A 25,023-nucleotide genomic window follows, 5' to 3' on the forward strand; every position below is an offset into this window, starting at 1 on the left:
CGGGCCTTTATTACCCAAGGAAGATTGTTGCTTCCAAGTTACTCCTCTGCATGTAGGTTACACGTGCCCTTTTTGATGAAAATTCGATATCACGCGTGATTCACGCAGATTTCAACGTTGACGCGTTAACTGGAAAGTTACACCGAATGACTAACCGCTATTACGCCTGCTCGTTAAACAACCAAGCTTCACTTCAATTTCTACGAACCGGCTAAATCGCGCGTGAAATCGAACGAGACTCCCCCCAGCTAATTACGCTCCTGTCGGTAAGGTAGATCTCAGCGTCATCGCTGTGTGTATCATCGCGATCGTTAGCAGCAAGTCGGAAACGCCAGCGAAATTACGATGTACGACCTTAGCACCTCTTCGTTTTTTTCCTCATCCACGTCTTACGTCCCATACACACGTAACCAGCCGGCTGTACGGCGGCACCCACGTGCGCGCAGTCGTGTCGCAATCGAGCGGCTCTGGGCGCGGACTCTTTGTAGCTGAGAGAGAACTACCTTGCGTAGGTCGTTAGACTCTCTGTTGCGTCAACGCGTTTGCGCAAGCGCTGTGCGTGTGTAGACCGCGAGGAGAGGACAGAGGACGCATTGCAACGTCGTGTGCAGGCGCGCATTGGAAAATCGCTCGTAAATAATTATGTCCCCGGCATTGTGTGTCATTAGTGCAGTATAGTCCACACACAGGCCAGTTATCTCGCTCGCGAGGAGGTTAGGAGCTGATTTTACGCTCGGTTGGCTGGAAATGCTCGTTGGCTATTGTCGTGCGCGCAGCATAATGCGCTTTTTCTATTGGCCATTAGACCATACGGCTGCTAATTTTAGAATTGCTTCCCACGTCTGCGGCTGCGTTCTTGATTGAATGAACACGATATTGACATTGACATTCGATGAAAATAAGCGTTTGTTTCACCACCACGCGTTTACATCGCCCGTCGAAAACATCGCGAGCGAGCATCTTCCGAAGCATTCTCGCGCTTTACGACGACAGTCCGCGACTGTCCCCACGGCGCTCGTGCGTCTTGCCGCGTGACACCGCGCAGTTTACCCTCGTATCCCAAAGACACACGTACACACAGCCATAACCCTTAGGCCGTTTTCGCAGCTATGCCGAGAGCCATAAACGTTACTTTCTCTCTCTCTTACGCATGTGTGCGGGGGTGGTACTGTACAAGGTGTGTGTATCGCTCGCTGACTTGTTAGGGCCATTAGGCTTGAGGTTTTGGCCACCGCCACCCGCGCAAAGGGGGTTGGAGTTCGCAAATTGGGCCCTCGCGTGCCGGCACGTGCGCGGAAAAGCTTGACGGTGTGTGTCTGTGTGCTACTGCGGAGACGGGGGTGTGTGTCAGGGGGAAAGGATGAGTTACGGGCTGATCATGGGATCTAAGGGTGCCTTAGGGTTGTGGCGCAAGGGTTAGGAGCTTTGAGTTGAAAATAGGCCTGTTAAGTAATTTGATTCACGGTTCTGGAAGAGAGGTGTCCGATCGTTATTCTTCGTTTTTTATTTTGCTAAACTATTAGCAGATATCGTTTAATTACACATATATGAGTGCAACTGCATTAGAATATTCCGCTAACGAGTTCCAGTCCAGATGCTCGGATGCAAAAAGCATATACAAGGATATCCCAACCGCGAAAATCAATGCCGCAATAGGTACAAATCACGGCGCGGAGTATAACGCCAGAGTTGGATCACTTTGCAAACAAAGCAACTTATCACCCCCTTCGCTCTCTTTTTTCCGTAGCAGCAGCAGCAGAGCTCGCATGCAAATTCCCGGCATTACCATCGTTCCTCGCCCCGTCCTGCACAACAGCTATAAACTTTTTAATGTCGTTATTTCCGGAGGCGCAAAGAGCCGACGGCTCGCGCGCTATAGCTGCCTCAGAGAGACGCGTGTCTGTCCCGGCGTAATCAACCAATTCTCTCTTGAAAAGTCAAGGAGCCGTGTATATACATGCGCTACGGCGAGAAAGAGAGGCTAAGAGAGCGCAAGACTTTCGCGAAAGCGAATTACTTCATTAATATTAATCGCGAGCTTCCTGCCGCACGACGTCGACGACGATGTTGCACGAGCGCAAACTTGCCGGAGGTTGAAGATGCCGGAGGTTTTGTGGTAGCTTAGGCGCTGGAAATGCCCAAAATATAAACAACGTCAAACTCTCGACTCTCCTCGAATCGCATCGAATTCCCGTGTCGAAATCCCAGCACAAAGCAAATCCGGTCTCGGTATCTCGTAACAATCCGAAGAGGATCCGGCACCTCCGAAAAACGCAGAAGAAGCGTATAGAAAAAGAACGAGCTCGTCGCAAGCGCGAAACTCTACACCGCTGAATCGGATTATGAAAGCATTTCGAATTATCGCGCGCGCGCGCACGTCCTTGCCTCCTCGCTCGCTCGGTGCTATAGTATATACCTAACTACACACACTCCGGCACTCTCTCTCTCTCTCTCTCACTCCCAGATTCCTCATCCACTTTCTTGCTCTGCTTACAGCTCTCCCGAGTGCGTGAAAACGACAAATTGGACGTTCACCACAGCGCTATATGGTACATACGGCTGCGCGCACGTGGAATTACCTTTTTGAAACTCGATAGCTTTTCTCGGGCCGCGCGGAATCCGAGAATGAAACCCAAATCCAATAAAAAGCTCCGACGTGACGCGCGCCTCTGCGGAAGCTTTCCCCCGGTATAAAAGCCAGGCCTCTTTCTCTCTCTCTCTGGCTCTGCTTCATATATCCGCGAGAGTCTACTGTGCGCCTATATACCTCTCCTTCTCGCGAATATGTACGTTAGAGACTAGTAGCTGCTGGCTGGGCTTGTTTAGGATACGCTTTCGCTATACCGCTGAGAGAAATACAGACGTACACACTTACCTATACAGGTGCATGCACTGCACTCGTCGAGAGAGAAATGTAAATTTCGAGGCAGCCCTCCGAGAGCTGCTGCAATGCCACATTTCGCTCTCTGCGCCACCGCCGCGTCATACGGATTTGTTTTTGTTTTCGCCGCTTTTAATCCGATGAGACGTACACAGAGGCGCGTGTGACTCATTTCTCTCCGCTTACACGCGAAGAATCTCTCAAATCCGATCGCTGTGTATAACGACGCCCTGTGTGCAGTGACAATCCTCGGTGCCGAGTATAAGCATAAAAGAGAGAGGGAGAGAGAGAGAGAGAGAGTGAGAGATACCCGTACATGTATGCAGCTATATGCAGCTCCTCTCTCGCGACGGATATTAAAGCACGTGTTGTGTGTTGTCTGTACGTAAGCGCGTATACATTACGCGGAGGAGAGTACGTTCGTGTTGCGGCCGCTAATATTACATGCATTATTCATGCGAGTTCTCGTATGACCCGCGTCTACGTATGTGTGTGGACTATATACGCCGTCGCTGCTACTGCTGCTGCTCTGTCTTCGGAGCGATGTGCGCTCGGGCCTTATCGGATTCTCCTTTTTGTGCGTGTGTGAAGTGTGTGTAGTATAGCTCGTATAGCTCCTGTGGAGTCGAAAAACTTGACAGGTGCAGGTGTCGGCGCGTGTCGCGAAGAGAATACGTCAAAACGGGTTTGATCATATCAAGTGTCGCGTATTGTGCTCGATATTTTACACGTTGACCTGCATTGTGTAAATATTCGTCACCTGACAGCAGAGAGCCGACAATGTAATCAGAACAAAAACAGTTCTGGACTGGCCTTTTCCCTGTACCGCTTGAACTATCCGACTGTAGGTGGCGCATAGTCACTTTCCGATTTCCCTCATCACAATCAGGCGCGCTCAGTGCATATATACAGCGGCGTGTGCCTTGTTGGGCCTCCTATACTTGAGCCGCTCACGCTAGTCTCGCTGTATCGAAATCACTGTAGTAACATGAACGCAATTTTCCTCATCGGCGAATCTCAAGGCCATACATTCTACCGAGAGCTGGAGTAGCTGCACAACTATTATTTAATCGAGCGAAGAATTCGAAGAATCAGAAGAAGAATTTCACTGCGACGACGAATCGTCCTCCTCTCTTACGCTGGTTTTTGTGCATAAGCGACGCGACCCGCGCGCTGGGTTTTAACTCGGCGAATTGACGCCGTCCTAATTGACACTATATACTGCCCCGTGTCGGACGGTGAAATAAAACGCGGCTTATATTGTATATTTCTAAATATTGTGTATTCCGAGAGCGAGAGAGATTGCAATTTCACTCGTACAACTTTTAGAGCAGCGAAATACGTTTCCGTCAAGCAGAGAGCAGGTACATGCAAAGCCCCCGTGTGAAATCGCTGAGTGATACTTGAGCATTGTTACTTGTCAGCCGCAGCACTTTTATCTCTCTCTCTCTCTCTCTCTCTCTCTCTCTCTCTCTCTCTCTCTCTCTCTCTCTGCCTACTTTTTTCACTGATTCAGCGCGAACTTTCAAAACGACCTGTCGAAACTTTAAACTGGGGGAGCTTTCGCTCGCATTTTTCCCCGAGCCCTTATCTCACCTCTCTCTTTGTTCTTCCTCGTTCTTCTTTCCACTGTGTTGTATTGCGTTTCTCGCAATCGTCGTGTCATCTCTCTCGGAATATTATACACGCGGAACAATCCGAATCTCGTTAGAAATCCGCAGTCGCAATCGGTCAAAGAGCCAACGGAATCGTCGTCCCTTAAACTTGCCACTTTATCTCCCACCTTTATCCTCTCTTTTCCCTCCGCAGTGCCGCTGCTGCTGCTGCCGGAAGCGCAATTTCTCCGGCCGTGTTTTCCGCGCCAAAGTTTTTCGGCTGCGGATCGTAGCTTTTTCGAGCGGCGTTGACTCATCCCTCAGAGAGGCAGAGGCGATTTCGTAGCGGCGCGCACGGCTTATGTATTTGGCCGACGCCGCAGCGGCGCTATCGGCCCGACGAGTCACGGCTTAGAGGGACGCGCGCGCGCCTGTGGAAACTTTTTTAATTGTCTCCGCGAAAAGTTGCCCTGCTGCTTCTGGGCTTCTCTCAAGCGAGAGAGAGAGAGAGAGAGAGAGAGAGAGAGAGAGAGAGAGAGAGAGAAAGAGAGGGAGAGAGAGCGAACGTTCAACTCTTAAATCAAGAGGTGTTGCGAGAGCTGCGGGTGTGTATTGCGTTTAGAGAGAGCCTTTGTTTCGAGAGGAAAGTTTCGATACTCTGCTGGTGGCGTGAACAGCGTTTTAAATTGCTTGGCTTTTGTAGTGTAAATATTTGACACTAAAAAATCTAACTGCAGAAGCCATATGCATATAAGACGTAATTGCAAACAGCGGATTTTCTCCAGCGCAAAACTGCCGTAAAAAGGGAGTACAAAGGAAGCAAAATCGCCCTTATCCCTGGCTGTCTCTCTCACTGCTGAAACCTCGTGAGCCCTGCGCGCAGGGCAAAAAAAGGGTCCGACCAAGAGGAAAAAGTCTTCTGCCGATCCACTTATCCCTAATCGCATATACAGAGGGAGCAGCTCGTACAATCACGCGGGCCATTGTGCGTACTCTCGCGATTCCTCCTTGGCTCTTCCTCCTCCATTCTTATATCGAGTATAGAGTGTATAGGGTCGACTCTTCCTAAATATTCTAATAACACTGTTTATGCTAATTTCAAGTGCCCTTTTCTCTGAAAGCTTCCATCGAATAATTCATCGAACAATAATGTTTCCCCAATTCAAATTTAAACGTTCTCCCAGCAGCTCTGAAAACAGAGACACTCTCGGCGCGCACACACCTCGTCCGTATAAATTATGCCGATGATCTCTTCCCTCTCCCCCTTCGACGCGGCGCGGCTTCCTCACTTTTCTCTCTTTCTCTCTCTCTCTCTCTCTCTCTCTCTCTCTCTCTCTCTCTCACACGTCCGTTCATACGCAGAGGAATGTCCCTTGCCTCTCACACTCTCTCCCGTACGTATACTCCTCTCTCGCCATATCGCGAATAAAGAGAAACGATACGTCGGCCCATAAATAATGCATACTCCCGTGGAGGAAAGAGAGAGAATCATTGGCGTATGCGTGCGGGAAATCACGGCGTTTTATGAATATATGGCCGGCGGACGACGACGACGAGAGAAAGAGAGGAAGAATTAGAGAGGACGCGTGCGCTGCTGTACGGAGAAGAGAAAAGTCGCATATCGGGTCTGAAAAGCGAACAAAGAGATGGAAGATCTGCGCGGAGAGGCTGCGACAAAAAAGGTGTGCGGTATTGAATAATTAGTGTGTCGACGCCGTCGTGCGCTCGCGCTTCATTGGAAAAAGAGAGTATATATATCGCGAATGCGGAACGCTTATTGATTGTCGGGGCCAATTATAGAAAAGGCGTGTGTTTTATTTTAACGTTTCCATGACACTGTTATCGCGCGACGACGTTTCCTTTCGGAGAGACACAAAAAACGCGCTGCTGCAGCTTGATGGACACGTATGCCTTCATTATGAACGTCGCGCGCGCCTGACTATCTTGATGAGCACGGTTAGCTTTTTTCCGACTGTAATAGTACGAGCTTTTTTACTCTCTGCTTTCTATTTTTACCGGCCTGATAATCAATGTACGCTGTTGTATTAACGGAATCGGCTTTTGATGGATTTTTTTTTTTTTTTTGGCGTATTTAAATGTAAACTTTTTTATGTAGAAACGCCCTTGTAAAACCCGAGAAATTCTGTGTTTTCGAAAGCGAAAAAGCTGTAGCTAAATCGTGTACTCCTACCAGTCGATAACGGTAAAACCACGACACTTGAGATTCTAGAAAAAAAAATAAAAAAAATTTTATCCCTCCAGCGCAAACACAGCAAAGCCAAAAAGCCCAATTCCAAAACGGTAACCGCACACACGGCTCTAGCAATAATCGAGCGCAAAACCGAGCGCAAATGTACAGAGCAATCCCGACAGCCGGAAAACGAGAAAAGCATATAGTCTGAAAGGAGCGAGCGAACCAGCCAACTCTCTGGATTTTCCAGGACGTTGCTCTCTCTATCTCTCTCACTCTTCAAAGGACGAGCGAAGGGGCAAATCGATATGATATCGCGGGAAGGTTCGCGCTTGCGATATACACGTACATGCATAGAGCAGAGGCGGCAGCTCATATATATATATATATATATACATACGCATACGAAAGGAAGTAGTAGTCTGCACAGGCTCTTCGTCATACATCGGCGCCCGGAGAGATTCACGGCCCCTTTGTCTTCCGACCTCTCGTCGCGTAGGGATTCCTCCTCTCGCTGCGGTTTTGCTCGCTGTGTCTTCCGAGAGAGGCGTCGGAGCTGCGGCTATCGTCTCTTTTGCTTTGAGGGAGAGGGATGTATTCGCGAGCGCGAGCGGGGGCTTGTTGTTTCGCGAAAGGTTGCCGCGCGTCGTGTTTTCATGGGCCGTTGGCTCCGCGCGAGCTCGGAGTTGGATATAGATGCGCCGTTGTTTTTGTTTTCCGAGAAGACAGACTTCTTTATTGTTCAGGTTTTATTGGAACGTGAAAATTTCCGAGAATATTCGATACCTTCCACAAAGGTATGCATAAGCTTTATTAAGTTATCGGAGTAGCAAAGCTCTTCTGTCTCTAACGTCTCTCTCTCTCTCTCTCTGCCGACATCTCTTCCGTTCGTGCGGTTTATAACGGGTGTCCCGTACACGAAAGGATCTCTCCTATACTCCTCTCGCGAGAGAGCTTTTCCCTGCGCAGCAGTAGCAGCAGCTCGTTCGGCCGGAGTTAATTCGAAATTTATTCATGGACGCAGCTCGCTCTCGACTCGCTTCTTTTTTCCGGGGGATACTCTTTTATCGGGCCACTCGAATTTTTTGAGTTAACTAGCGAGAGGAGAAAATGCAAAAAATAAACGGCTCGAGAGCTGGGAAAATGCAAAGTAGCGCTTTTGAAAATTGGCAGACTTTTAGCGCTCCCGAGTATAAATTCGAGCGAAGTAACGTAACGCTGCAGTGTGTGCTTCTTTTTTTTCTACGAATGTAACCTACATTATACACCGTATACTCGTGTCCCAGAAACATCTTCTCGAGATACGAATTTTTCCGCGAAAAATCTCCCTCACATGGCAATATCGCGCAAGGTACATCCGTCAAAAGTCGCGCGCTTGGCGTCAGAAAAGGTGCGACATCGTCCCCAAAAACGAGCTCCAGAAGCACTCGCTCTTTTTCCACTAGACCCGAGACTTTTTCTCAGCGCAGCTCGCGCGATGTGTCTACCGCAATATATCACACTTCTTTCGGTCACTTTTTCCGCTCTGCTTTTCAAGGGATACCTCGCGCGCGCGCGGAGAAAGAGAGCGAACATACACATAAGCCCGGCTCTCTTTCCCTTATGCACACACTTCTCTTTTCCCCGACTATATACACTCCATCCCCTCTGCATACAGCCGCACGCGGGGGAATTTCGCTATACACTTCCTGCTGTGCACGCGGAAAAGTACTTCGGACACTTGGAGTGCAACGCAGGAGAGGATGATGCCTGCGTGTACACTGCGGTTTCGTCGTTTGTATTAATTTTTTCATAATTTCCAGCAGCCTCTATAGAATTCGTTTTAATAGGACTGTAAGGTCGCGCGCGACCTTCCTATGAATACGTAATTTTATTACAATCAAGAGTTAAGGTCGGACGATCGATTAAGCTTCCACTTTAACGCCGGGCGATCTCCTCTTTTTATCTCTCTCACTCCCGGACGTCCTCTTGCTCTCTTTGGGCAAATTAATGCGAGAATCAGGGAAATTAGGAAGGGACGTGAGATCGAGATTATACCGGAGGAGAGGGGCGGGCTGGAAAAAATTCCGTCCCTGCTGATTGGCAAAGTTGCTGCTGCCCAGCTCGCCCCCCTCGCTTTTCTTGGTCGAGATAGCAGTTCGCTGCACAGCAGAGAGGGTAGTCGAGGAAATTTTCAAGCGATTTTAAATCGCAGGTGCGCCGTTGAAAAAATTATGGACACTCTCTCGCGATTGCTTGCCGAGGACAATGAGGCGCGAGAGTTCGAGTAAACACAGACTCGATGTAAATGAAGCTTCGCCGAGGCGAGCTTTTGTGCCGCACAATGGGGTTTGAAGTTTTAGTTTGCACAGCGGGGCGAAGTGCGCCTATAGAGACGCTCTGCGCTCTGCTTTTTGGCGCCGGAAAGTTTCGGCGTGTGTACCTGGTAGTGTGTAACGCCCGAGTCGTGCAAGCTCGGATCGCGCGAGGGGTAGGAGAAGCAAAAACGATCTTGGACGAGATGGTGGGTCGGTATAAATCAAGTGGACGTATGGCGCTGCTGGATTCGGATGTCCTTGTGCTGATTGAATTAATCGATAGGATTATTTCTGGGGTATTATGCAAAGCTGTACGTTCGTTCATTTCGTGAATCTTATAGAATTATGCAAACTCTATAAAATTATCACAGAATCCTCACTCAATATTTCTAAATTGAAAAAGAAAAAATCCAAGAGACGATCGTACTATTGGCAAACTCTCGGGACGCAGGCGGCGGCGGCAGAAGCTCGAGATTGCATAAGAGCGCACGAAGCCGCCGCCAGCATCGATGTATTTTTAGCCGCCGAGTTGATGAAAATAGTTTCAGTTTCCGCGGCGTGGCGGCGCTCATTGCCTTTCAAATGCGCGCCTGCGACTGTATAAAAGAGAGGACGTCTCCCACGCGCGCACGTGTAATTCAATATAAATTCAAATCCTAGCGCGCGCGTGAAAGTGAGGCTAATATCGAGACTGGCTCTGTGTATACCTCGTCAGCTGTTGCCGATGATGCGACGACGATTCGCTTTGTTATCGCGGCTGATTTGGTTTATTTTTTCGCTCGTACTGGCTTATTTGTAGCGGTCGAGTTATCGGGGTGGATTATCGGTGTCGGGCCATCGGACGCGTGAAATGCAAATCTCTGAAAAGCGGAGCTTTTGAATAAAAGAATCGATGGAAATGAGATGATTGTGATAGGTCGCTCGAATGGAGAGCGTAGATGGAATATTCGTGTGGGATGAATGTTTAAGGGCTGAATTTATTATTTGCCAGTGTTTGGCGATACCTGAAACGTCGACTCGAGGTTTTACACACTCTTGACATTTCGAGACTCGCCTCGAGATTAAAAGCCCCAAAGCTAGACGCGCAAGAAAACAAAGGAAAACAATCCATCCCCCAATAAACACTGGCGCAGCCCTTTTTTTCTTCTCAATTTGTCTGTAATACCACGTGACGGATATAGTCCGCGAAGATGAAAAGCGGCTGCCGCAAAAAAGGCTGCAATATACGCGTGTCGTCCGCGCCGGGGGCATGTTATTCCTGGAGAGGAAGATTCATTTCCGGCGAGAGCTCGGCGTCGTTTCGCGTAATTGCTGTTTTCCCTGAAAACAACCCCGTGGACTCGCTCGAGTCTCCCTTTTCGAAACGTATATATCGGATGCCTCTATGTGGTCATCTTTCTTTTGAGCGCGCTGTGCTAGTGCTGCTCTCTGGTCATGTTGAATCATTGATTCGCGGCGTGTTGGACAAGAGAGAATTTCCGATGTTTATCCGCAAGTCGTAGAAACATACGTTTCAAACGGTCTCTGCCGTTTTATTGCCTCGTTTGCCAGGGAAGTCTGTTAAACTTCAATTAATTTCCTCTGCAGGGCTCCGCTCAAAGGACAATCTCTCTCCCATTTGTAATAGCTGGTACTCTCTCTCTCTCTCTCTCTCTCTCCCTCTCTCTCTCTCTCTCCCGAGAGAGAGTTTTAATTAAAACGCGCAGGTGTGTGTGTATTCCGGCTCACTCTCTAAAAATGGAATTTCAGAATCAAAGAAAGTGCGCGGGCACCCTGTGCCGCGAAAAAAATTTCATCACGAGTTAATTAAACTACACCCTCGAGAAATATTGAACCCGACAGATCAGCAGCCACGACGGTGGCGACAATTTTCGTTATTGACTGTGCAGAGAGGTACCGCTCTCTCCCTTCAGCCCTCGCGAAATATGAGGCTAAACACTCCCCTCGAGTAATTGCGCGCGGCCTAACGCTTAAGATAAACTTTCGCGCGGCTCTCCTCAACTACCCTCGAGCTTTCTTTTTCTCTCACTCTCTCTCTCTCTCTCTCTCTCGCTCGCGAGAAGCATTGTCTCGTTTGCTTCCTCCTTCCGCAAGAGAGAGAAAAACGGCTGCGCAAAGAGTTACAGCTTTCAATTTAGTAGCGCAAACACTCCAACCGAGCTGGTCCGCCGAAAGTCGTTCCTTCTGCCGCGGAGAAAGGCGGTAGGCGCCTTCTGCTGTCCAGGAGCTTTTATCGGGAGTACTAGCCCTGCACCGAGCTTTTTCGTGTACACAGCCGACCCTCGGGCGAGTGTATCTTTGACCCCGTCGTCTTTGAATGAATAATTCTGCAGCCGCGCGACTCTTTGCTCGGAGCAATTAATTTTTTCTAAGGGCTTTTCAAGAAAATTTGTCGAAAAGTCGCTGCTTTGAAGTTTTCCACTTTTTAAATGGCAGAAAATTTCGCAGTCGAGCTCGTTTGTAAAATGCGAACGAATCGCTCTCGAATAAAACTCGATCCCGCAGATGATCGACAGCCCGCGAAACGGCAATTAAAAAAATGCGATCGCAATACATCACCGAAAAGCTGCACGCAATAAAGAACGACAGATTTACATAACCGCTCCATCATCTCAATAGCCCAGCTCGAATTTCCCCCGTCGCATATACAATGCACGAGCTGCGCGCATTGCTCAAGGTCAAACTCGACACACTCGACTGTCTATCGCAGGCGTACTTCTATTCTCCGGGCTGCGCTTTTCCGCAGTCTCCCGTCGAGAAAGTGAACGGTGTGTCCGCGTGTATGCGGCGTTGATTGCGAAACTCGCACCGCGCACATACGCACGGAACAACTGCCTCACTCGCTCACGTTGCGAAAGCCGCGTAATCGGATGGAATGCCGATCTCTCTAATGAGAAATCCACACTGGCGCGGATCGATGCATGTAGCCTAGCGGATTTTTTCAACGACTGCCCCCAGTATGTGCGTACAAAACGCGACTAGACGCACATGATAAACGCCCGACTTTTTTCTCTGTTGCAGGTCGCGCAGAAAGTGAAATCATGACTCGATCTCGCTTGTCGCAGCAGCAGTGCGGCTCGATCGCGGCAGTAGCAGTCGCCAGTAGCTACGGCAGTACGAACACGTGAACCGGAAAGAAAAGTATCCGCGCAACCGAGAGAGGAATAGCGGCGTTGAGGTGAAAATGCGCCGAGGATAATACAGCAGCGAGGGAAGGAAGATGGAGGAGATTCGCGGAACGCCAGCCCGAAGGCTTTCGCAGATCCTCGACCCGATCGCCAGGCTGACCTCGGAACTGGGCTCGAGCTCCTCGGCGCCTTGCAGTCCCCGTCTGGGCTCGAGACACCACGATGCCTGCTGCAGCACTTCTGGACCATCGTCGCTGGGCCCCGAAACGTCGAGGGGCCTGCCGGGGCCCGACAGTCCCAGGCTGATGCCGCGCAAAGGGCGCCAGGGTCCCACCCCACCACCGAGGCCCAGGAACAACAACAGCGCCAGTAGTACCAACAGTCCGGTACACTACAGGGACTCGCCCTACGTAAATGTGTCCAACCTTATCTTCCAGAAGGACAAGAGCTTCGCCGAGACGGCCAAGAGCGCGGGCTACGTCGAGCTGAAAGACAGCAGCGGAAGTGGAAGCGGAAGCGGCAGCAGTACCGGAAACAACTCCAAAACCAAGTGCAGTCCGTTCAACTTCACGTCGGATCCCAGCGGTCACGTGGAGTATGTTGATGGCAGGCAGTACGTTGGCCAGCTAAGCAGCCTAGACTTTGGGCCCACCTGTTACGAGAATAAGGCCCACGACATACAGAACATGCAGCAGGTCTTGAACAGAGGGCGCTCGCCGTTCGAGCCAGGGACTTCCGGTGCGAGCAGAAGTCCATTCGAGAAGAGCTTCTCGGTGACCGGTAGGCAGCAGCCCGAGACGCAAAGCGCCAGACACTTCCTGCTAGGTGATAAGGGCTTGACAAGTAATTTGCCGCCTGTGATTGGGACGCAGGAGGTGGTTAAGGAACCAAAAGGATTCGGTTCTTCCAAAAGCTTCGATGGATACTCCAACACGGTAGAGGAACTCAACTGGCAGGAAAGGTGCTTGGAACTGCAGCTGGAGCTTCACAGGAGCAGGAACCAGGCCAGCAGGGTGCGAGACATGCTGCGAGAAAAGGTTAGTTAAAATTTATCTCGGTTAATCGGAGCTAATACACTAATGGAGAAATGGCGAGAATTAAAGTATTACAAGATTCTTGCGAATTTCTGGTGTTCACTTACCGGGCGTTCTCGGGGCGTTGGCACGTTTTCTCGTCATTCTAACCTACGAAGACTTAAAGAGGACAGAAAAATACACAAAATCACGTCGGGCAGTTGCTGCTAAGGGACGAAGCATCGCCTCGGATCCGACCTCGAAAATCGCGCATTTCTGGGGTTTACTTCGTTGCCGATTTTGGTACCTTAAATGATTTAATACCTTCTTTTACTTTTACGCCAGTTTACACTTCTTGCGTTACCTACCTTAGTTAAATTTCAAGCTTGATCAAAGCAACATTAGCATGGGAGTAGTAAGTTCCATTATTCATACTCCTCGTAAATTTTATATGTATCCTTCTAAATGAATATCTTAGATCTCGACCCTTGGCGATCAGTCCACAAATTGCGTCGGTACAGCCCTGACCACATCTCTGAGCTTGCCTGAATCATCGCTGATCACAATGGTGCACACCCTCACACGAGCCTATGCAAATGAAATAACCCGGTTTATTAACAAACGCTTACTCCGATCGTACAAATCCCCCCGTCTTGAAAGTGCTTTCGGTTCACCCCAGAAAATTTTCCGCGACGATTTGCATATCTTTAGTAGACCCCCTTCATTCCTTTACAGACACACGTATACGTATATAGGTCTAAGTGCATCTCCACCGCGTGAATCATCTCCCAGGCGTAGGAAATTTCATTTGACGCGCTGCATACGTCAAATTGGTTATGCGCGACGTTTTCTCTCTGCGGCCGAGTGAGAGAGAAAGCCGCGTTTAGTATGTACGGTCACGAGCGACGATTTAACGCGGACCCCCCCGCTTCTCCAGATAAGGCACGCTGGTGCGTCGGCTCCAGCTTGCGACTATAGTGTGTATAGATAGCAACTTGAATTGCTTAAACTTCTTTGTTTGATGAGGATTTTGGATAAAACTCCAGTGCGCTGCAATTACTCTCCTAATTGGAAACATCGCTAGGCAGCACTTTGTGCCGGCAAATCCGCTTAACTCTTCGTCGTAGAGAGAAAGGGAGAAAGGGAGAGAGCATCTGGAAACGTCGAAATTTCCCGACGCATCAAGTACGCTTTATGACTTCGTCTCCCCCTCCATCTCTCGGGAGTCGCTTGTTTCGCGGAGCCGCTGTGCTTCCCTTTGACTCTCTCTCTCTCAGCAGCGACGACGACACCGACGACTTTTATCAGGGAAATCAAATCACTTATCGCTGAAAGTGCGACCTCCGGCAACACGGGCTAACTCGTTATTTGCTCGACATCTTTTGCAGCTCGTCGCCGAAAATCCCCTTACGTCTAACGAATCGTGCGAAACTCGATGAGAAGAACACGAGGGAAGAAGAGAGAGAGAGAGAGAGAGAGAGAGAGAGAGAGAGAGAGAGAGACACAGGCTAAGCGACGAGGCTTTTGTTTGCTGCTGCTGCGGCCCCTGTCATTCGATTTTCCTTCCCTCCTCGAATAATCTCGAGCGAGAGTGAAATTTTATTATGAATACGGGATTACGGCGCACGCGGCTGCAACGTTTTTCGACTCTAATTGATTCTTTGTCGTCTGCGCGCCGGGTAATTAATTAATTTGAGGCGATTCAGATTAGGCGAGCCGCGAGTTATCGAATTATTCTCGCGTCTTCTGCTCTCTTCATTCTTATATGTATATTTTCGGCGCAAACGCTTCTTCGTCCGGGAGGAAATGCACGGGAAGATTCGATTAAAATTTATGAGCTGCCACGCGTGGAATAACATGAGAGCTGTGCTTACGTTGAGAGTCAATATTTTCGGAGAATCTAGAGCGCGAAATTTCGGAAAATATGCGGAACGTTCGGCAAAAAGCTCCTTTTTGATGTACAACTTTATTTTGCGCGCGAATATCGCCGACTTCTGGAAGAATACACGGAGCGCGATTAATTATCCATGAAAGTTATTCCCGGTACATCCTTGCATATTTCAAAATTTATTCTGCAGCTCGTGGATCGCTTCCAAATGCTCCATTCTCCAGATGCCAGAATTGCGAGCGAAGGACGTTGCAGCAGCGGAAAAAGCTCTCCGCTGACAATTGAACAAGCTAAAAGCTCGAGATAAAGCTACATCTCTGTAATGACCGGCGCGCATTACAGTCTACACGCTGGAGGGCATCGGTTAATGCAGAAATATCGCGGCGGCGGCGGCGGCGCAGCGTCGAAAAAATGAAGCAGAGAGTAGAGAACGATGGAAATTACGCTTTTCTTTGACCGTAAAGGTCTTTCGCGGATGTACACGGGCTGAGGCAAACAATGAGCTGCTGCTTCGGCCGTCGGTGAATTTCTCTCTTATATGGCAGGGGAATGTAAGGGAGTCCGGTTTCCCGGGGCTGGATTTTCCTTTTTATGTCGGGTTAGCCGAGAGAGGGTTGTTTGCGTTAGAGCTGGCCTGCTGCTGCTTTTTTGCGCGGCAGGTTTTCTTTGCGACGTTAAAAATGAGAGCCGGATGTGTTGCTCAGCTCTCTCTCTCTCTCTCTCTCTCTCTCTCTCTCTCTCTCTCTCTCTCTCTCTCTCTCTCCGCACACCGCACAATGGTTTTGCGTAATAACGTTTTTTTTGATATGTCTTGAATGTAGTTTCGAGGGGGAGAAGAAAAAATGGTGTTTACCTCCGCTGTAGGCTCGAAAAGACGCATTTTTGTTCTGGGAAATAAAAACGGTCGGCTCGTAAGTCGTACGGTTCTGGCTAACGTCAGACGTAGAATGCTGGATTTTTATTTTGCATCAAAAACAATGGATTCGGTAAACTAAATCAATTAGGAGGAGTAAGCCTAACGGAGAGAATGGATTTGGAAATTTCATTCGAAAGCCTCCAGTGAAAGCCGTAACGACTCCGCGGTACACGTCCCAGGTTAAATCATAACGAGGCCAGTAACTCCCCAAAGAAAATACCCCGTATACACACGGCGCATTTCAAAGTGAATCCCTCGCTCGCAAAGCCCACGAAATTCCATAAATTCAGACAATACAAACTCCCGGCCAATTAGTTTCATTCAATTTCCCTCCTCACTATATTTACCGCTGCCCTTGCAAGCTTCGTCGCACGATTCGCAGCTCGTTCTTCGCTCTATAATATACGTCTGCGCATGCATAGATCCACCCGGAAACTTAAGTCTCTATAGCTCTTTCGCTGAATAAACCAGGAGAGAGCTATGCGACTTGGAAATTTATCGCTAGATTGAAATGATTATTCAATGCACTTCCGTTTTCATTAGCCCCTGAGACAGTGTCGCTGCTGCTGGTGGGGAAGGGGATGTCTGCTCGAAATTGCTGAATTTCCGCCTCGGGGGCCTGTGTCATGCCTGTGTGTATGTACATGCTGAAGATAGAGATAGATGCCTGGTGTATGTGCTGCGCGCAAGGGTGGTATCATGCATGCAGTCCCCCGTAGATTATACGGGGGAATACGTAAATACGGAGCGAGAGAGAGAGAGAGAGAGAGAGAGAGAGAGAGAGAGAGAGAGAGAGAGAGAGAGAGAGAAGTTCTGTGTGGAGGCGATTCGATCTTGGTTTATGAAGATCTATACGTGTGATGGAATTTCGAGGGGAATCGGGCATGTCGATTCCTGAGCTAAATTATGAACGATACTATATTCCGAAAAAATTCAAAGCGACGTTTATACACATACACACTTTTGCTTCCAACCCTCAAACCGTATTCGCAGCAGCAGTAGCAGCTTCTTCTCGATTTGCATAGATCTCGAGCTTCTGCAGTCCGCAGGAGCTTTCTCGCCTTAATCTTCGTTAGAATTTCTAATTTCTCTCGCTCTTTCTCTCTCGGTGGTGGCATACTGCAACTGGCCGTTAAATATTTTCCGCTGCAGCGGCTCCGGTAATCCTCCCGGGGAAACGAATGGCGTGGAGAGAGACAGAGAGAGAGAGAGAGAGAGAGAGAGAGAGAGAGAGAGAGAGAGAGCTTTCGAGAGGACCCGGGGAATATTCCCGTGTTTACTGCGTCGCCGTGATAACGGCCTATCGATACGGCGAGGGTTAGACTCTTTGTTTTTTTCATAAAGGAGAGAATTCGCTGCCCTTCTCTCTGTCTCACCAAGTTCGTTACGAGATCGAGGGTGTCGAGTATTATATTCCCACACGATATTTTCGGGGAGACCGAGAGTTGGGAGAAGTCGTTGGAAAGAGATCTTCGATCTCAAATAAAGCGATAAAAGCCCGGCCGTCAGCATTCGCGAGAGTAAATTCATATGCATCGTATATGACACTCGGATATCGGGGCCAACTTTTCCAATTATTATATCCTTCGGCGTGCAGCAGTCTCATGCATAAAACTTGCCAGCCGGAATTCTCTTCCAGCTCAAGCCGCCGCGGGTATCATCGTCTGGTCGAACTTTAACGCTTTAAAGCTCAGCTCCTGCTCGATGTCAAACATTTCCAGCCCATCGAAAAATCATCGATACGCCATCGAGATCCGCAATTATTCCACATACGCCTGAAATTTCATCCGTCCGAAATTCACACCCCTGTACAACAACGAGAGAGGGACTCTCCGATTCTCCCCTGCCTAAAAAAAGCCGGTAGCAGCAGCAGCCGCGCGTTCCGGTCATCAATATCAGCGAGGCACGAAAAATTGTCGCTGCTGCTACTGCAGCCCGTCGTCTGCGCGCGCGCCATAACGTATCAATATTGATTCGGCGAGCGTGTGAAATAGTCGTCGACGTCGCGTACAGACTGCACAGAGAGAGGAGGGAAGCTTTCTCTCTCTCTCACTCTCGAGTGTGTACGACGTCTCGGGGATTTTTCCTCCCTTTTTTTTTGTCTCCCCGTGCTTTTTCTCGCTTTATGCTCTCCGCGTGTACCTTGAAAAAGCTCCCAAGTGTTGTGCGCTGCGCGCGCGCGCGCGCGTTGTTTCTTCCTTTTCTCTTTTTTTTTGCTGCGCTCGTTTGTTTGAGCTGCTGGGGTGCATCGATATTTCAAGGTTTTTCGTTTTTGCCGAGGCAGTTTAGCTGTCTCTTCCTCTTTCCCTCTCTACGTACGCGTGTGTCGTCGTAAATTTTCAGTTGTCGTGAATCTTTTGTGCGCGAGCTCGATTCTACCAAGTTCTGTATTCATGGGCGGGAGAGAGGAACGTCGACTGTATCTTCGATGACGTCGTGATCGTTTGGGATTTTTATTTCCCGTCGATGCGAGGAAAAAAAGCTCTCTCATCGATTTTCGTTTACGAAAAACCCCCGCAAACTCCATTTGACCATAGATAGGAGGAAGAAAAAAAGAAGTCGTATACGCGGAACAAGGTCGTCCTCGGCGAACTTTCGCCGTTCCGCACCTTTTTTTCCTCTGCCCACGCGTCTTCTCTCGAATCTCCAGCGGCACCTCGACTCCCGAAAGAAGAACAAAGAGCAGAGAAGAGAATAAAACAACACACACGAGAGTCCAAGTTAACGAGAGTCTGATAGACGCAGGCGCGCGTCGCTCGAGCGTTAAATCGAAAAATTCTCCCGTTGCAGAGACCCCTTAATTGCCCTCCTAGTATACCTATATGTGGATGTACACGCGGGAGCTTGCGATGACCCAATTTTTTTTTCTCGTGATCGAGTGCGTGCGAGGAGCTTTGACAGCCGGCTGATTAATCGCTTTGATTAGAGGGATCAAGATTCCGAATATATCGCCGCTTTCGACGTTAAAAATTGGGTCGTCCAGGGCCACCATTAATTTTTTCAACTCTCCGTGTCAAAACGAGAAATAATAACAACAAACGTAAGTCCTCGTTGAGCTTTCTGCTCCAAATATACAAGGCGGAGAATCGTCCCGTTTTTCTAAGATCGATATAGATTCATCTCGCGGCGGCGTCCCATTTCTCGCTCTCCGAGCTTTTGTCATCTCGCGGAGCTTTCTCTCGCTATTAACTCTTCTCTTCGATCGAGCATTAGCGATGTATTCAACGGCCCGAGATGGTGTGTCCTGGAAAAAAAATCCTTTTTAGAAACGGAACTGCAATCAGGACTCAAATATACCACGGGAGCTGAGAAGAAGTCGTTCTCGATTTGCAGATGAAAAATTTAACACCTCGGGAAATCTGACCACGGAAAAATCCCCAGCGAGGGAGCTGAGCAAATCGGAAGCTAAAGCGCTTCCTGAATTATGAAACCTAACGACGCATCGATCGCTGCGCCGACAAATCCGACCTATATCGCGCGCTATCACAATAAGCACGCGATAAAAATCCTTTATTACTCACGTCTTCATAAGAAGCGATTTTCTCCCCCTCCCCCCGTCATATATACCGTGGGTTCATAAATCCAGGCGCGATATATATACACACACACACAAAGCTATATCACTTTCCTGCTCCCCCGAAGCTCCTCTGCGCTGCGACGCATTTCGGGCCGAAGATTGATTCGGACGCTCGTAATCGACCAAATGAAGGCGCTCGCTAAAAAGCGAAAAATTATCGTTCCGAGAGTTCGACCTTGAAGGCGTGGATTTTGGGTCAGCTATTCCAGCTGATTTGCGGTAAATGAAAATTTATCGCTCCTATATACCACCTATACACACGGAACATCGTATAGCCTCATCGGTATTCCGGAGAGCTCGCCGAAAGAGCAGCTTAAAATTACTCCCACACCGCATAAGAATATAACTCCGAGGCAGTCCGTCTTCCGCGTATTGATACAGATGACGGTCCGGTCCAGTCGTCCGCGCGCGAACCCACAACACACACACGTGGCTAAATCCCCGGCGGGCCTATAGAATTCCGTACGACCGGCTTGCCGTGTGCGCTGCATTAGCTGTGAAATATCAGCCATTATCTTGATTTGTACACCGGCCGCTATAACCCCCCGCTTAATTTTTCACGAGCCGGAATCGTCCCCAAATTGCGTCTCATTCGCGCGGCGCCACGTCTTCATACGCGCGCATAAATCACCGGCAAGAAGCGATGGACTGTACACGGCCAGTGTGTCACTCCTCTTTTAGAGACGATCGTCCCTTTGAAAGAGAGAGAGAGAGAGACCACCGACGGCGGCCCTAATGGATTGGAGTGGCCTGTCTCCTCATCGACCTAATAGACCGGAGCTCGACCCTCTTTTACTACTTGGCTCGCTTTCCCGCGCATCTCGCGACTGTGTACACAAAGACCTTAAGGGCCGAACGTTTGATTAGCCGCGAATGCGAAATACGCTGCAACTGCTCTGGGATGATTGAGATATCGAAGGGACGAGCGAACTTCCAGCGTAATCTGTGAGGCGGAAAAAAAGAGAACGACTTTATAATATCTGAAATTCCGAGCAGCCCGCGTCTTAATTTTAACGAAAACTCGACGACGTCCTCTCCTCCTTCCGTTCTGCTCCGACGTGCGCCTTGAATTTCCATAAACTCTCCAAGCCGAGAAAAAGTTCGCGCGCAGATGCGTTGTTTAAATAAATTGTCCGCGATGTCAGCTCCGCGAGGGAAGAAAATAAATGGATTTGTGGGACACTAACCCACTTGGCTTCCCGAGACTTCATATGCCCACACACACACACACGCACAAGTGTGGAATACACACGGTGTGAAATTTTGAACGCGTTGTAATTTTACGAGGCACGTTTTACAGGGACGTTCGCCGAGGAATTACCGGAAAATTTGAAGCGAGACGCTTCTCAGACCCGTAAAAAAACAGCTGAACGTCTTGCGGGCGTAAAATTTTTTAGGGTTTTCATAAAAACGGGGCAGAGAGAGAGAGAGAGAGAGAGAGAGAGAGAGAGAGAGAGAGAGAGAGAGAGAGACAAAGGGCCGACGGAATAAAACGAGTGTGTCGCTCTCTCTCTCTCTAGGAACGGCCCCACAGCGTGGGCGAGTAATTCGAATAAAAGCTAGTGCGCGAGCTCTCGCAAGAGAGAGGAAGTGCGGAAAAATTAAAGGAAACGAGCCGATGCGGCGAAAAGTTAATGCATTACAAGGAAGTGGCGTGTAAAAGGAGGTGGCTTTGTTCACGAGCCCTTGTAAAATTTGCGCTCGCGCGAAGGAAAAGTAAAAAATTGAAATAATCGCTCCGAGTATAAAAAAGCTTATTGTATTCGTCCATCAAACGAAATTTCCGCGTATAAGAGCTGCTGTCTGAGTAGATACCAGCCAGATGAAGTGGTCGCGCGGAGAGGAGGACGTCGCCGCCGGTTATCGGCCATACAGGTATCGACGTTTCCCCCTATCCCGTAATCCTCTGCAGGAGAGCTGCTACGCTGCTGGCTTTGCGGGCGCGTGAAAATTCTACGAGCGCTCGCGCGCGGCGGCCATCTATATCATTTTTACCTCGACGGCCGTCATTGAATCTACGCCGGGGCTTATACCGAGGGCGGAATTATACGGGATATGACGGGGCCGCCGCCGGGGCGAAATTGTGTACTGGCCGCGAATTTATATATACGAGCCGGATGCGCCGGATTTTCCCGAGGAGCTAGAGAGAGACTATTTCTCGGCTGGAAATTTGTTGTGGGGGTTGGATTTACATTTTTCTCTCTTTTACTCTTGTAGGAGCAAATTGTTACATCGCGCGGCCCTGTAATTTGAAATTCAGATGTCATTCGGAAAACGAAGGAAAATTCAATGTGTCTCGTCCGGTTGACTTTACGGCGTCAAACGGTAGATATAGCGGTATAGCAGAGAGACGCGCAACTATCGCGCGCGGGGCAACGAGGCGTTGAAGTTTTAATCAAGACGCGAATTCTCGAAACTAGAATTTCATTAAAGTTCCAGCAGTATAGCACAGTCGGCAGAGTGGAGACGAAGACAGACGTACGCGTACACACACAGGGAGAGAGAGAGAGAGAGAGTTAAGATACGAGCGTCTGCACAGCTACTAATTGGACACGCTGTGTCCGGGTTTTGAGTCTTCGAGAGTTGCAGAGTCGTAACTCTCTCGCCTACATAGAACTGCAGCCTCACGGATGGCCACGACGATAACGCGCGCTATCGTCGTCTCTGACCCAGTCTGGAGGTCTCATTGAAAAATATGCTCTCTCTCTCTCTCGAGTCTCTCAATCGATATTTCGAGTGCGAGTGCCTTATCGAACTATCGAGAGTGCGAGAACGTGTAACTTCGTTATGCCATTGTAAAGTGGAGTGAGAGAAGGACCACTTTGCTGAACGAGCGTTGCATCTAATTTCGGAGGCGTGCTTGCGGTTCTCTCGCAGTAGCTTCCAATTTGCATATTCGAGTACAGAGTCGGATTCGATTTTCTCGGAAAAAAAAGAATGGCGCAGCGACGATTCTCAAAGAAGCTCAATCGGACAGAAATAACCGCCTTATAATCAGGCGACGCGCTCAGTCGAGAGAAGGAAACCCGCCGCAAGAGGCTCGAGAGAAGAAGAAAATCGTGCGGCTCCGCGAAAAGAGGCCAGCCAAGGGGGTTTGACGAGTGAGGAAAAACGAGAAAAGCCAGCTCGCGAAGTAGGCGAGAGAGCGGAAAGGGTTCTTAGTGGGCCGTAGGATTGCCGGCGAACAGTACAGAGGGCTGCCGCTGAAACTTGTTATATACGTGGCGGTACACACAAGTGACGTACGGAGCCCGGAAACTTGCCTTTGAGACGCGCCTCCTGGATGGGACCAATTAGAGACACCCTTCGCTGTCCTCCTTTCTCTATTCGACTTCCTCAGTTGCGCGGATATGACAAGGCGAGTTCGGCTCAATTTTGCGTTCTGCAATTAAGCAGCGAGATTACCTCGCGGAGGCGGATAAAAATCGGAGACGAGGATATTAATGGAGCGAAGTCCGGACGGATGAAAGTTTAATCCCCAGCCTAGCTGAGCAATTAATAAAATATCACGAGTGACGATGATCAACGAGACGCCGGCTAAGTGCGCCGATCAATCTTCCAACGCGCTCGCGCGCCCAAGAGCAGCCGCTTCTACCTTTAAATACTTTATAACCTCCTCTTTGCCCTTTATTTCCCGCCGGAAGCTTCAGCGGCCTCGGGTGTATGCCAGAGGAGTAGTGCAGCAGCAGCAGCGTCTTAAACTCAAACTTCTCCGCGCGAAGACTAAGTTCTGATAGACTGACGGGAATTATTTAAATAAAAATTCCGATATAGACGAGCTCTTTGTTGCGGTACTTTTGGTTTCGTTTCTTGGAATCGCGGTATCGCGGATAGAAAATGTCAGACTTCATCCGCTGCCAACGTTATTATTGGGTTCTTGAATATTGGGGGTTTCCTGAGGATATTGGAGTCAGTTTTGCATGATAAAGCTTTCTGCTCTAACGCGGTAATGGCGTTATTCGCGGGGTAAAACGAGGATATAACGAACCGATGAAAATTTTCGAATAAAAATTTTAAGCTCGGCATTGCTACTAAAGTATTTATCATCAAAATCTGCTCAGCGTCCAAGTTAAACTTGTGCTTATGTGTGGAATGTATAACCTAAAATATTTTTATTTCTGACCAGCGAAGATAGATGGCGCGTGTCAGAGCACAAATCTCGTCAGTTTTTTCCAAAGAACTCGACACAGCGTCTGCATTAGCAAATGAACTTTCTCAACTCGCTCGCACAGAAAAAAACCTTCTCTCCCTCAGCTCCGCAAGTCAATTACACCGCGAAAGCTCGCGCGCACAAAACGAGAGAGAATAAAAAACCTAGCCCCGAAAGCGAAGAGAATCCTTCTCGCTCAAAGTCAAAGAGCGGCCCCGACTCTCTGGCCGCGAGCTGAATAAATCGCGCGCCTGGCTCTTTCATCCTCTTTAGATATATGTATACATACCGAGGCGCCAAATAGCCAAGAATGGCGCGAAACTTTCCGATCGGCTTTCTATCGCACCTTCTTTTCTTCGACTCGACGCCCATTGACGCTGCTGCTAAGGGAGACTCCTCGTGGCCTCGGGCGAAGGACGTCGCCGCTGCTTTTGAAGGATCGGCCGGAGTGAAAGAGCCTCGAATTATCGCGGGGGGCTCGTTGGAAATGCGCAATTTCGCGATCGGACGGCTGATTTCGCGCTGAGAATTTATCACCGTATGGGACGTAAAATATTCATCGTCATCATCGAACGAAACAGACGGAACAATTCGAAACGCAGACAGCCAACTAATCGCGTAATCTTGTAATGGCTGATGCGCATACGTCGATCAATCGACGCCAGGGCAGCTACAAACTGCCCACATTACCGTCGATACAAAGCCATTCAGCGGGCGTGAGCTCGACTGCATGGAGCGAATACCTGCCAATCGACTTTAAACCCCGCGCACGGCTCCTAAAAGCTCGCGAGCTCGAAAGCTCTCGAACAAGACCCATTCAGCACACGACCGCAGACCATACCATATATATATACACCTCTCCCTGCACCGATGGATCATTAATACGCGCGAGCGTGAGCTGCAGCAGCAGCTGTCCATCTCCACCCCTTTATTAAGGTCAAACGTCATTATCAATGCGCGTCAAGGGTCGGAGAGATATTCAAAAGGGAGACGTGCCAGCAGCTCGTACGTGTCGGGGCCAATCATCGAGCCGGTATTGTGGTGAATGTACTGCTGCAAACAGACCCGCCGTGCGCGAACTCGGTTTGGCTACTTCCGCTGATGGACGTCGCGGGGCGAGATTCGCCGCACGTCTCGGCGCAGTGGGTATGAGAACTGGGCTTATGGCTGAGGTTTGGACGAGCCGTTGATCGATACGAGTTCTCTTTGTACTCCTCGCTTCATTATTATGCCTTAATTAACGAATCGACGCTTTTCTGTTACAGGTGAGTCCGAAATGGTTGATCACTAAGCTTGACGCAGATTAACGGGTGAGTCTCTTAATTCATCACGAGAACTTAATCACCAGCCACTAAACGTAATTGAATTCAGAGAAAACACACCTCTC

General features: G+C 49.2%; 1 protein-coding gene across 6 annotated transcripts in view; it reads left to right on the forward strand.

Moving 5' to 3' along the window:
- Window positions 1-25,023, forward strand: part of LOC100123626 (uncharacterized protein CG43867) — a 110,139-nt gene that overhangs the window by 6,874 nt on the left and 78,242 nt on the right. For all 6 annotated transcript variants that reach the window (XR_004226365.2, XM_031921085.2, XM_031921087.2 and 3 more), the window contains exon 2: window positions 11,986-13,129. Coding sequence is in view for 5 of the 6 variants with exons in the window: in XM_031921085.2 (XP_031776945.1) it covers window positions 12,185-13,129 (945 nt within the window). In the remaining variant the exon portion in view is untranslated. The remainder of the gene's footprint in view (window positions 1-11,985; window positions 13,130-25,023) is intronic.

Source organism: Nasonia vitripennis, chromosome 1, assembly GCF_009193385.2.
Source record: "Nasonia vitripennis strain AsymCx chromosome 1, Nvit_psr_1.1, whole genome shotgun sequence".
NCBI classification, from domain to species: Eukaryota; Metazoa; Arthropoda; class Insecta; order Hymenoptera; family Pteromalidae; genus Nasonia; species Nasonia vitripennis.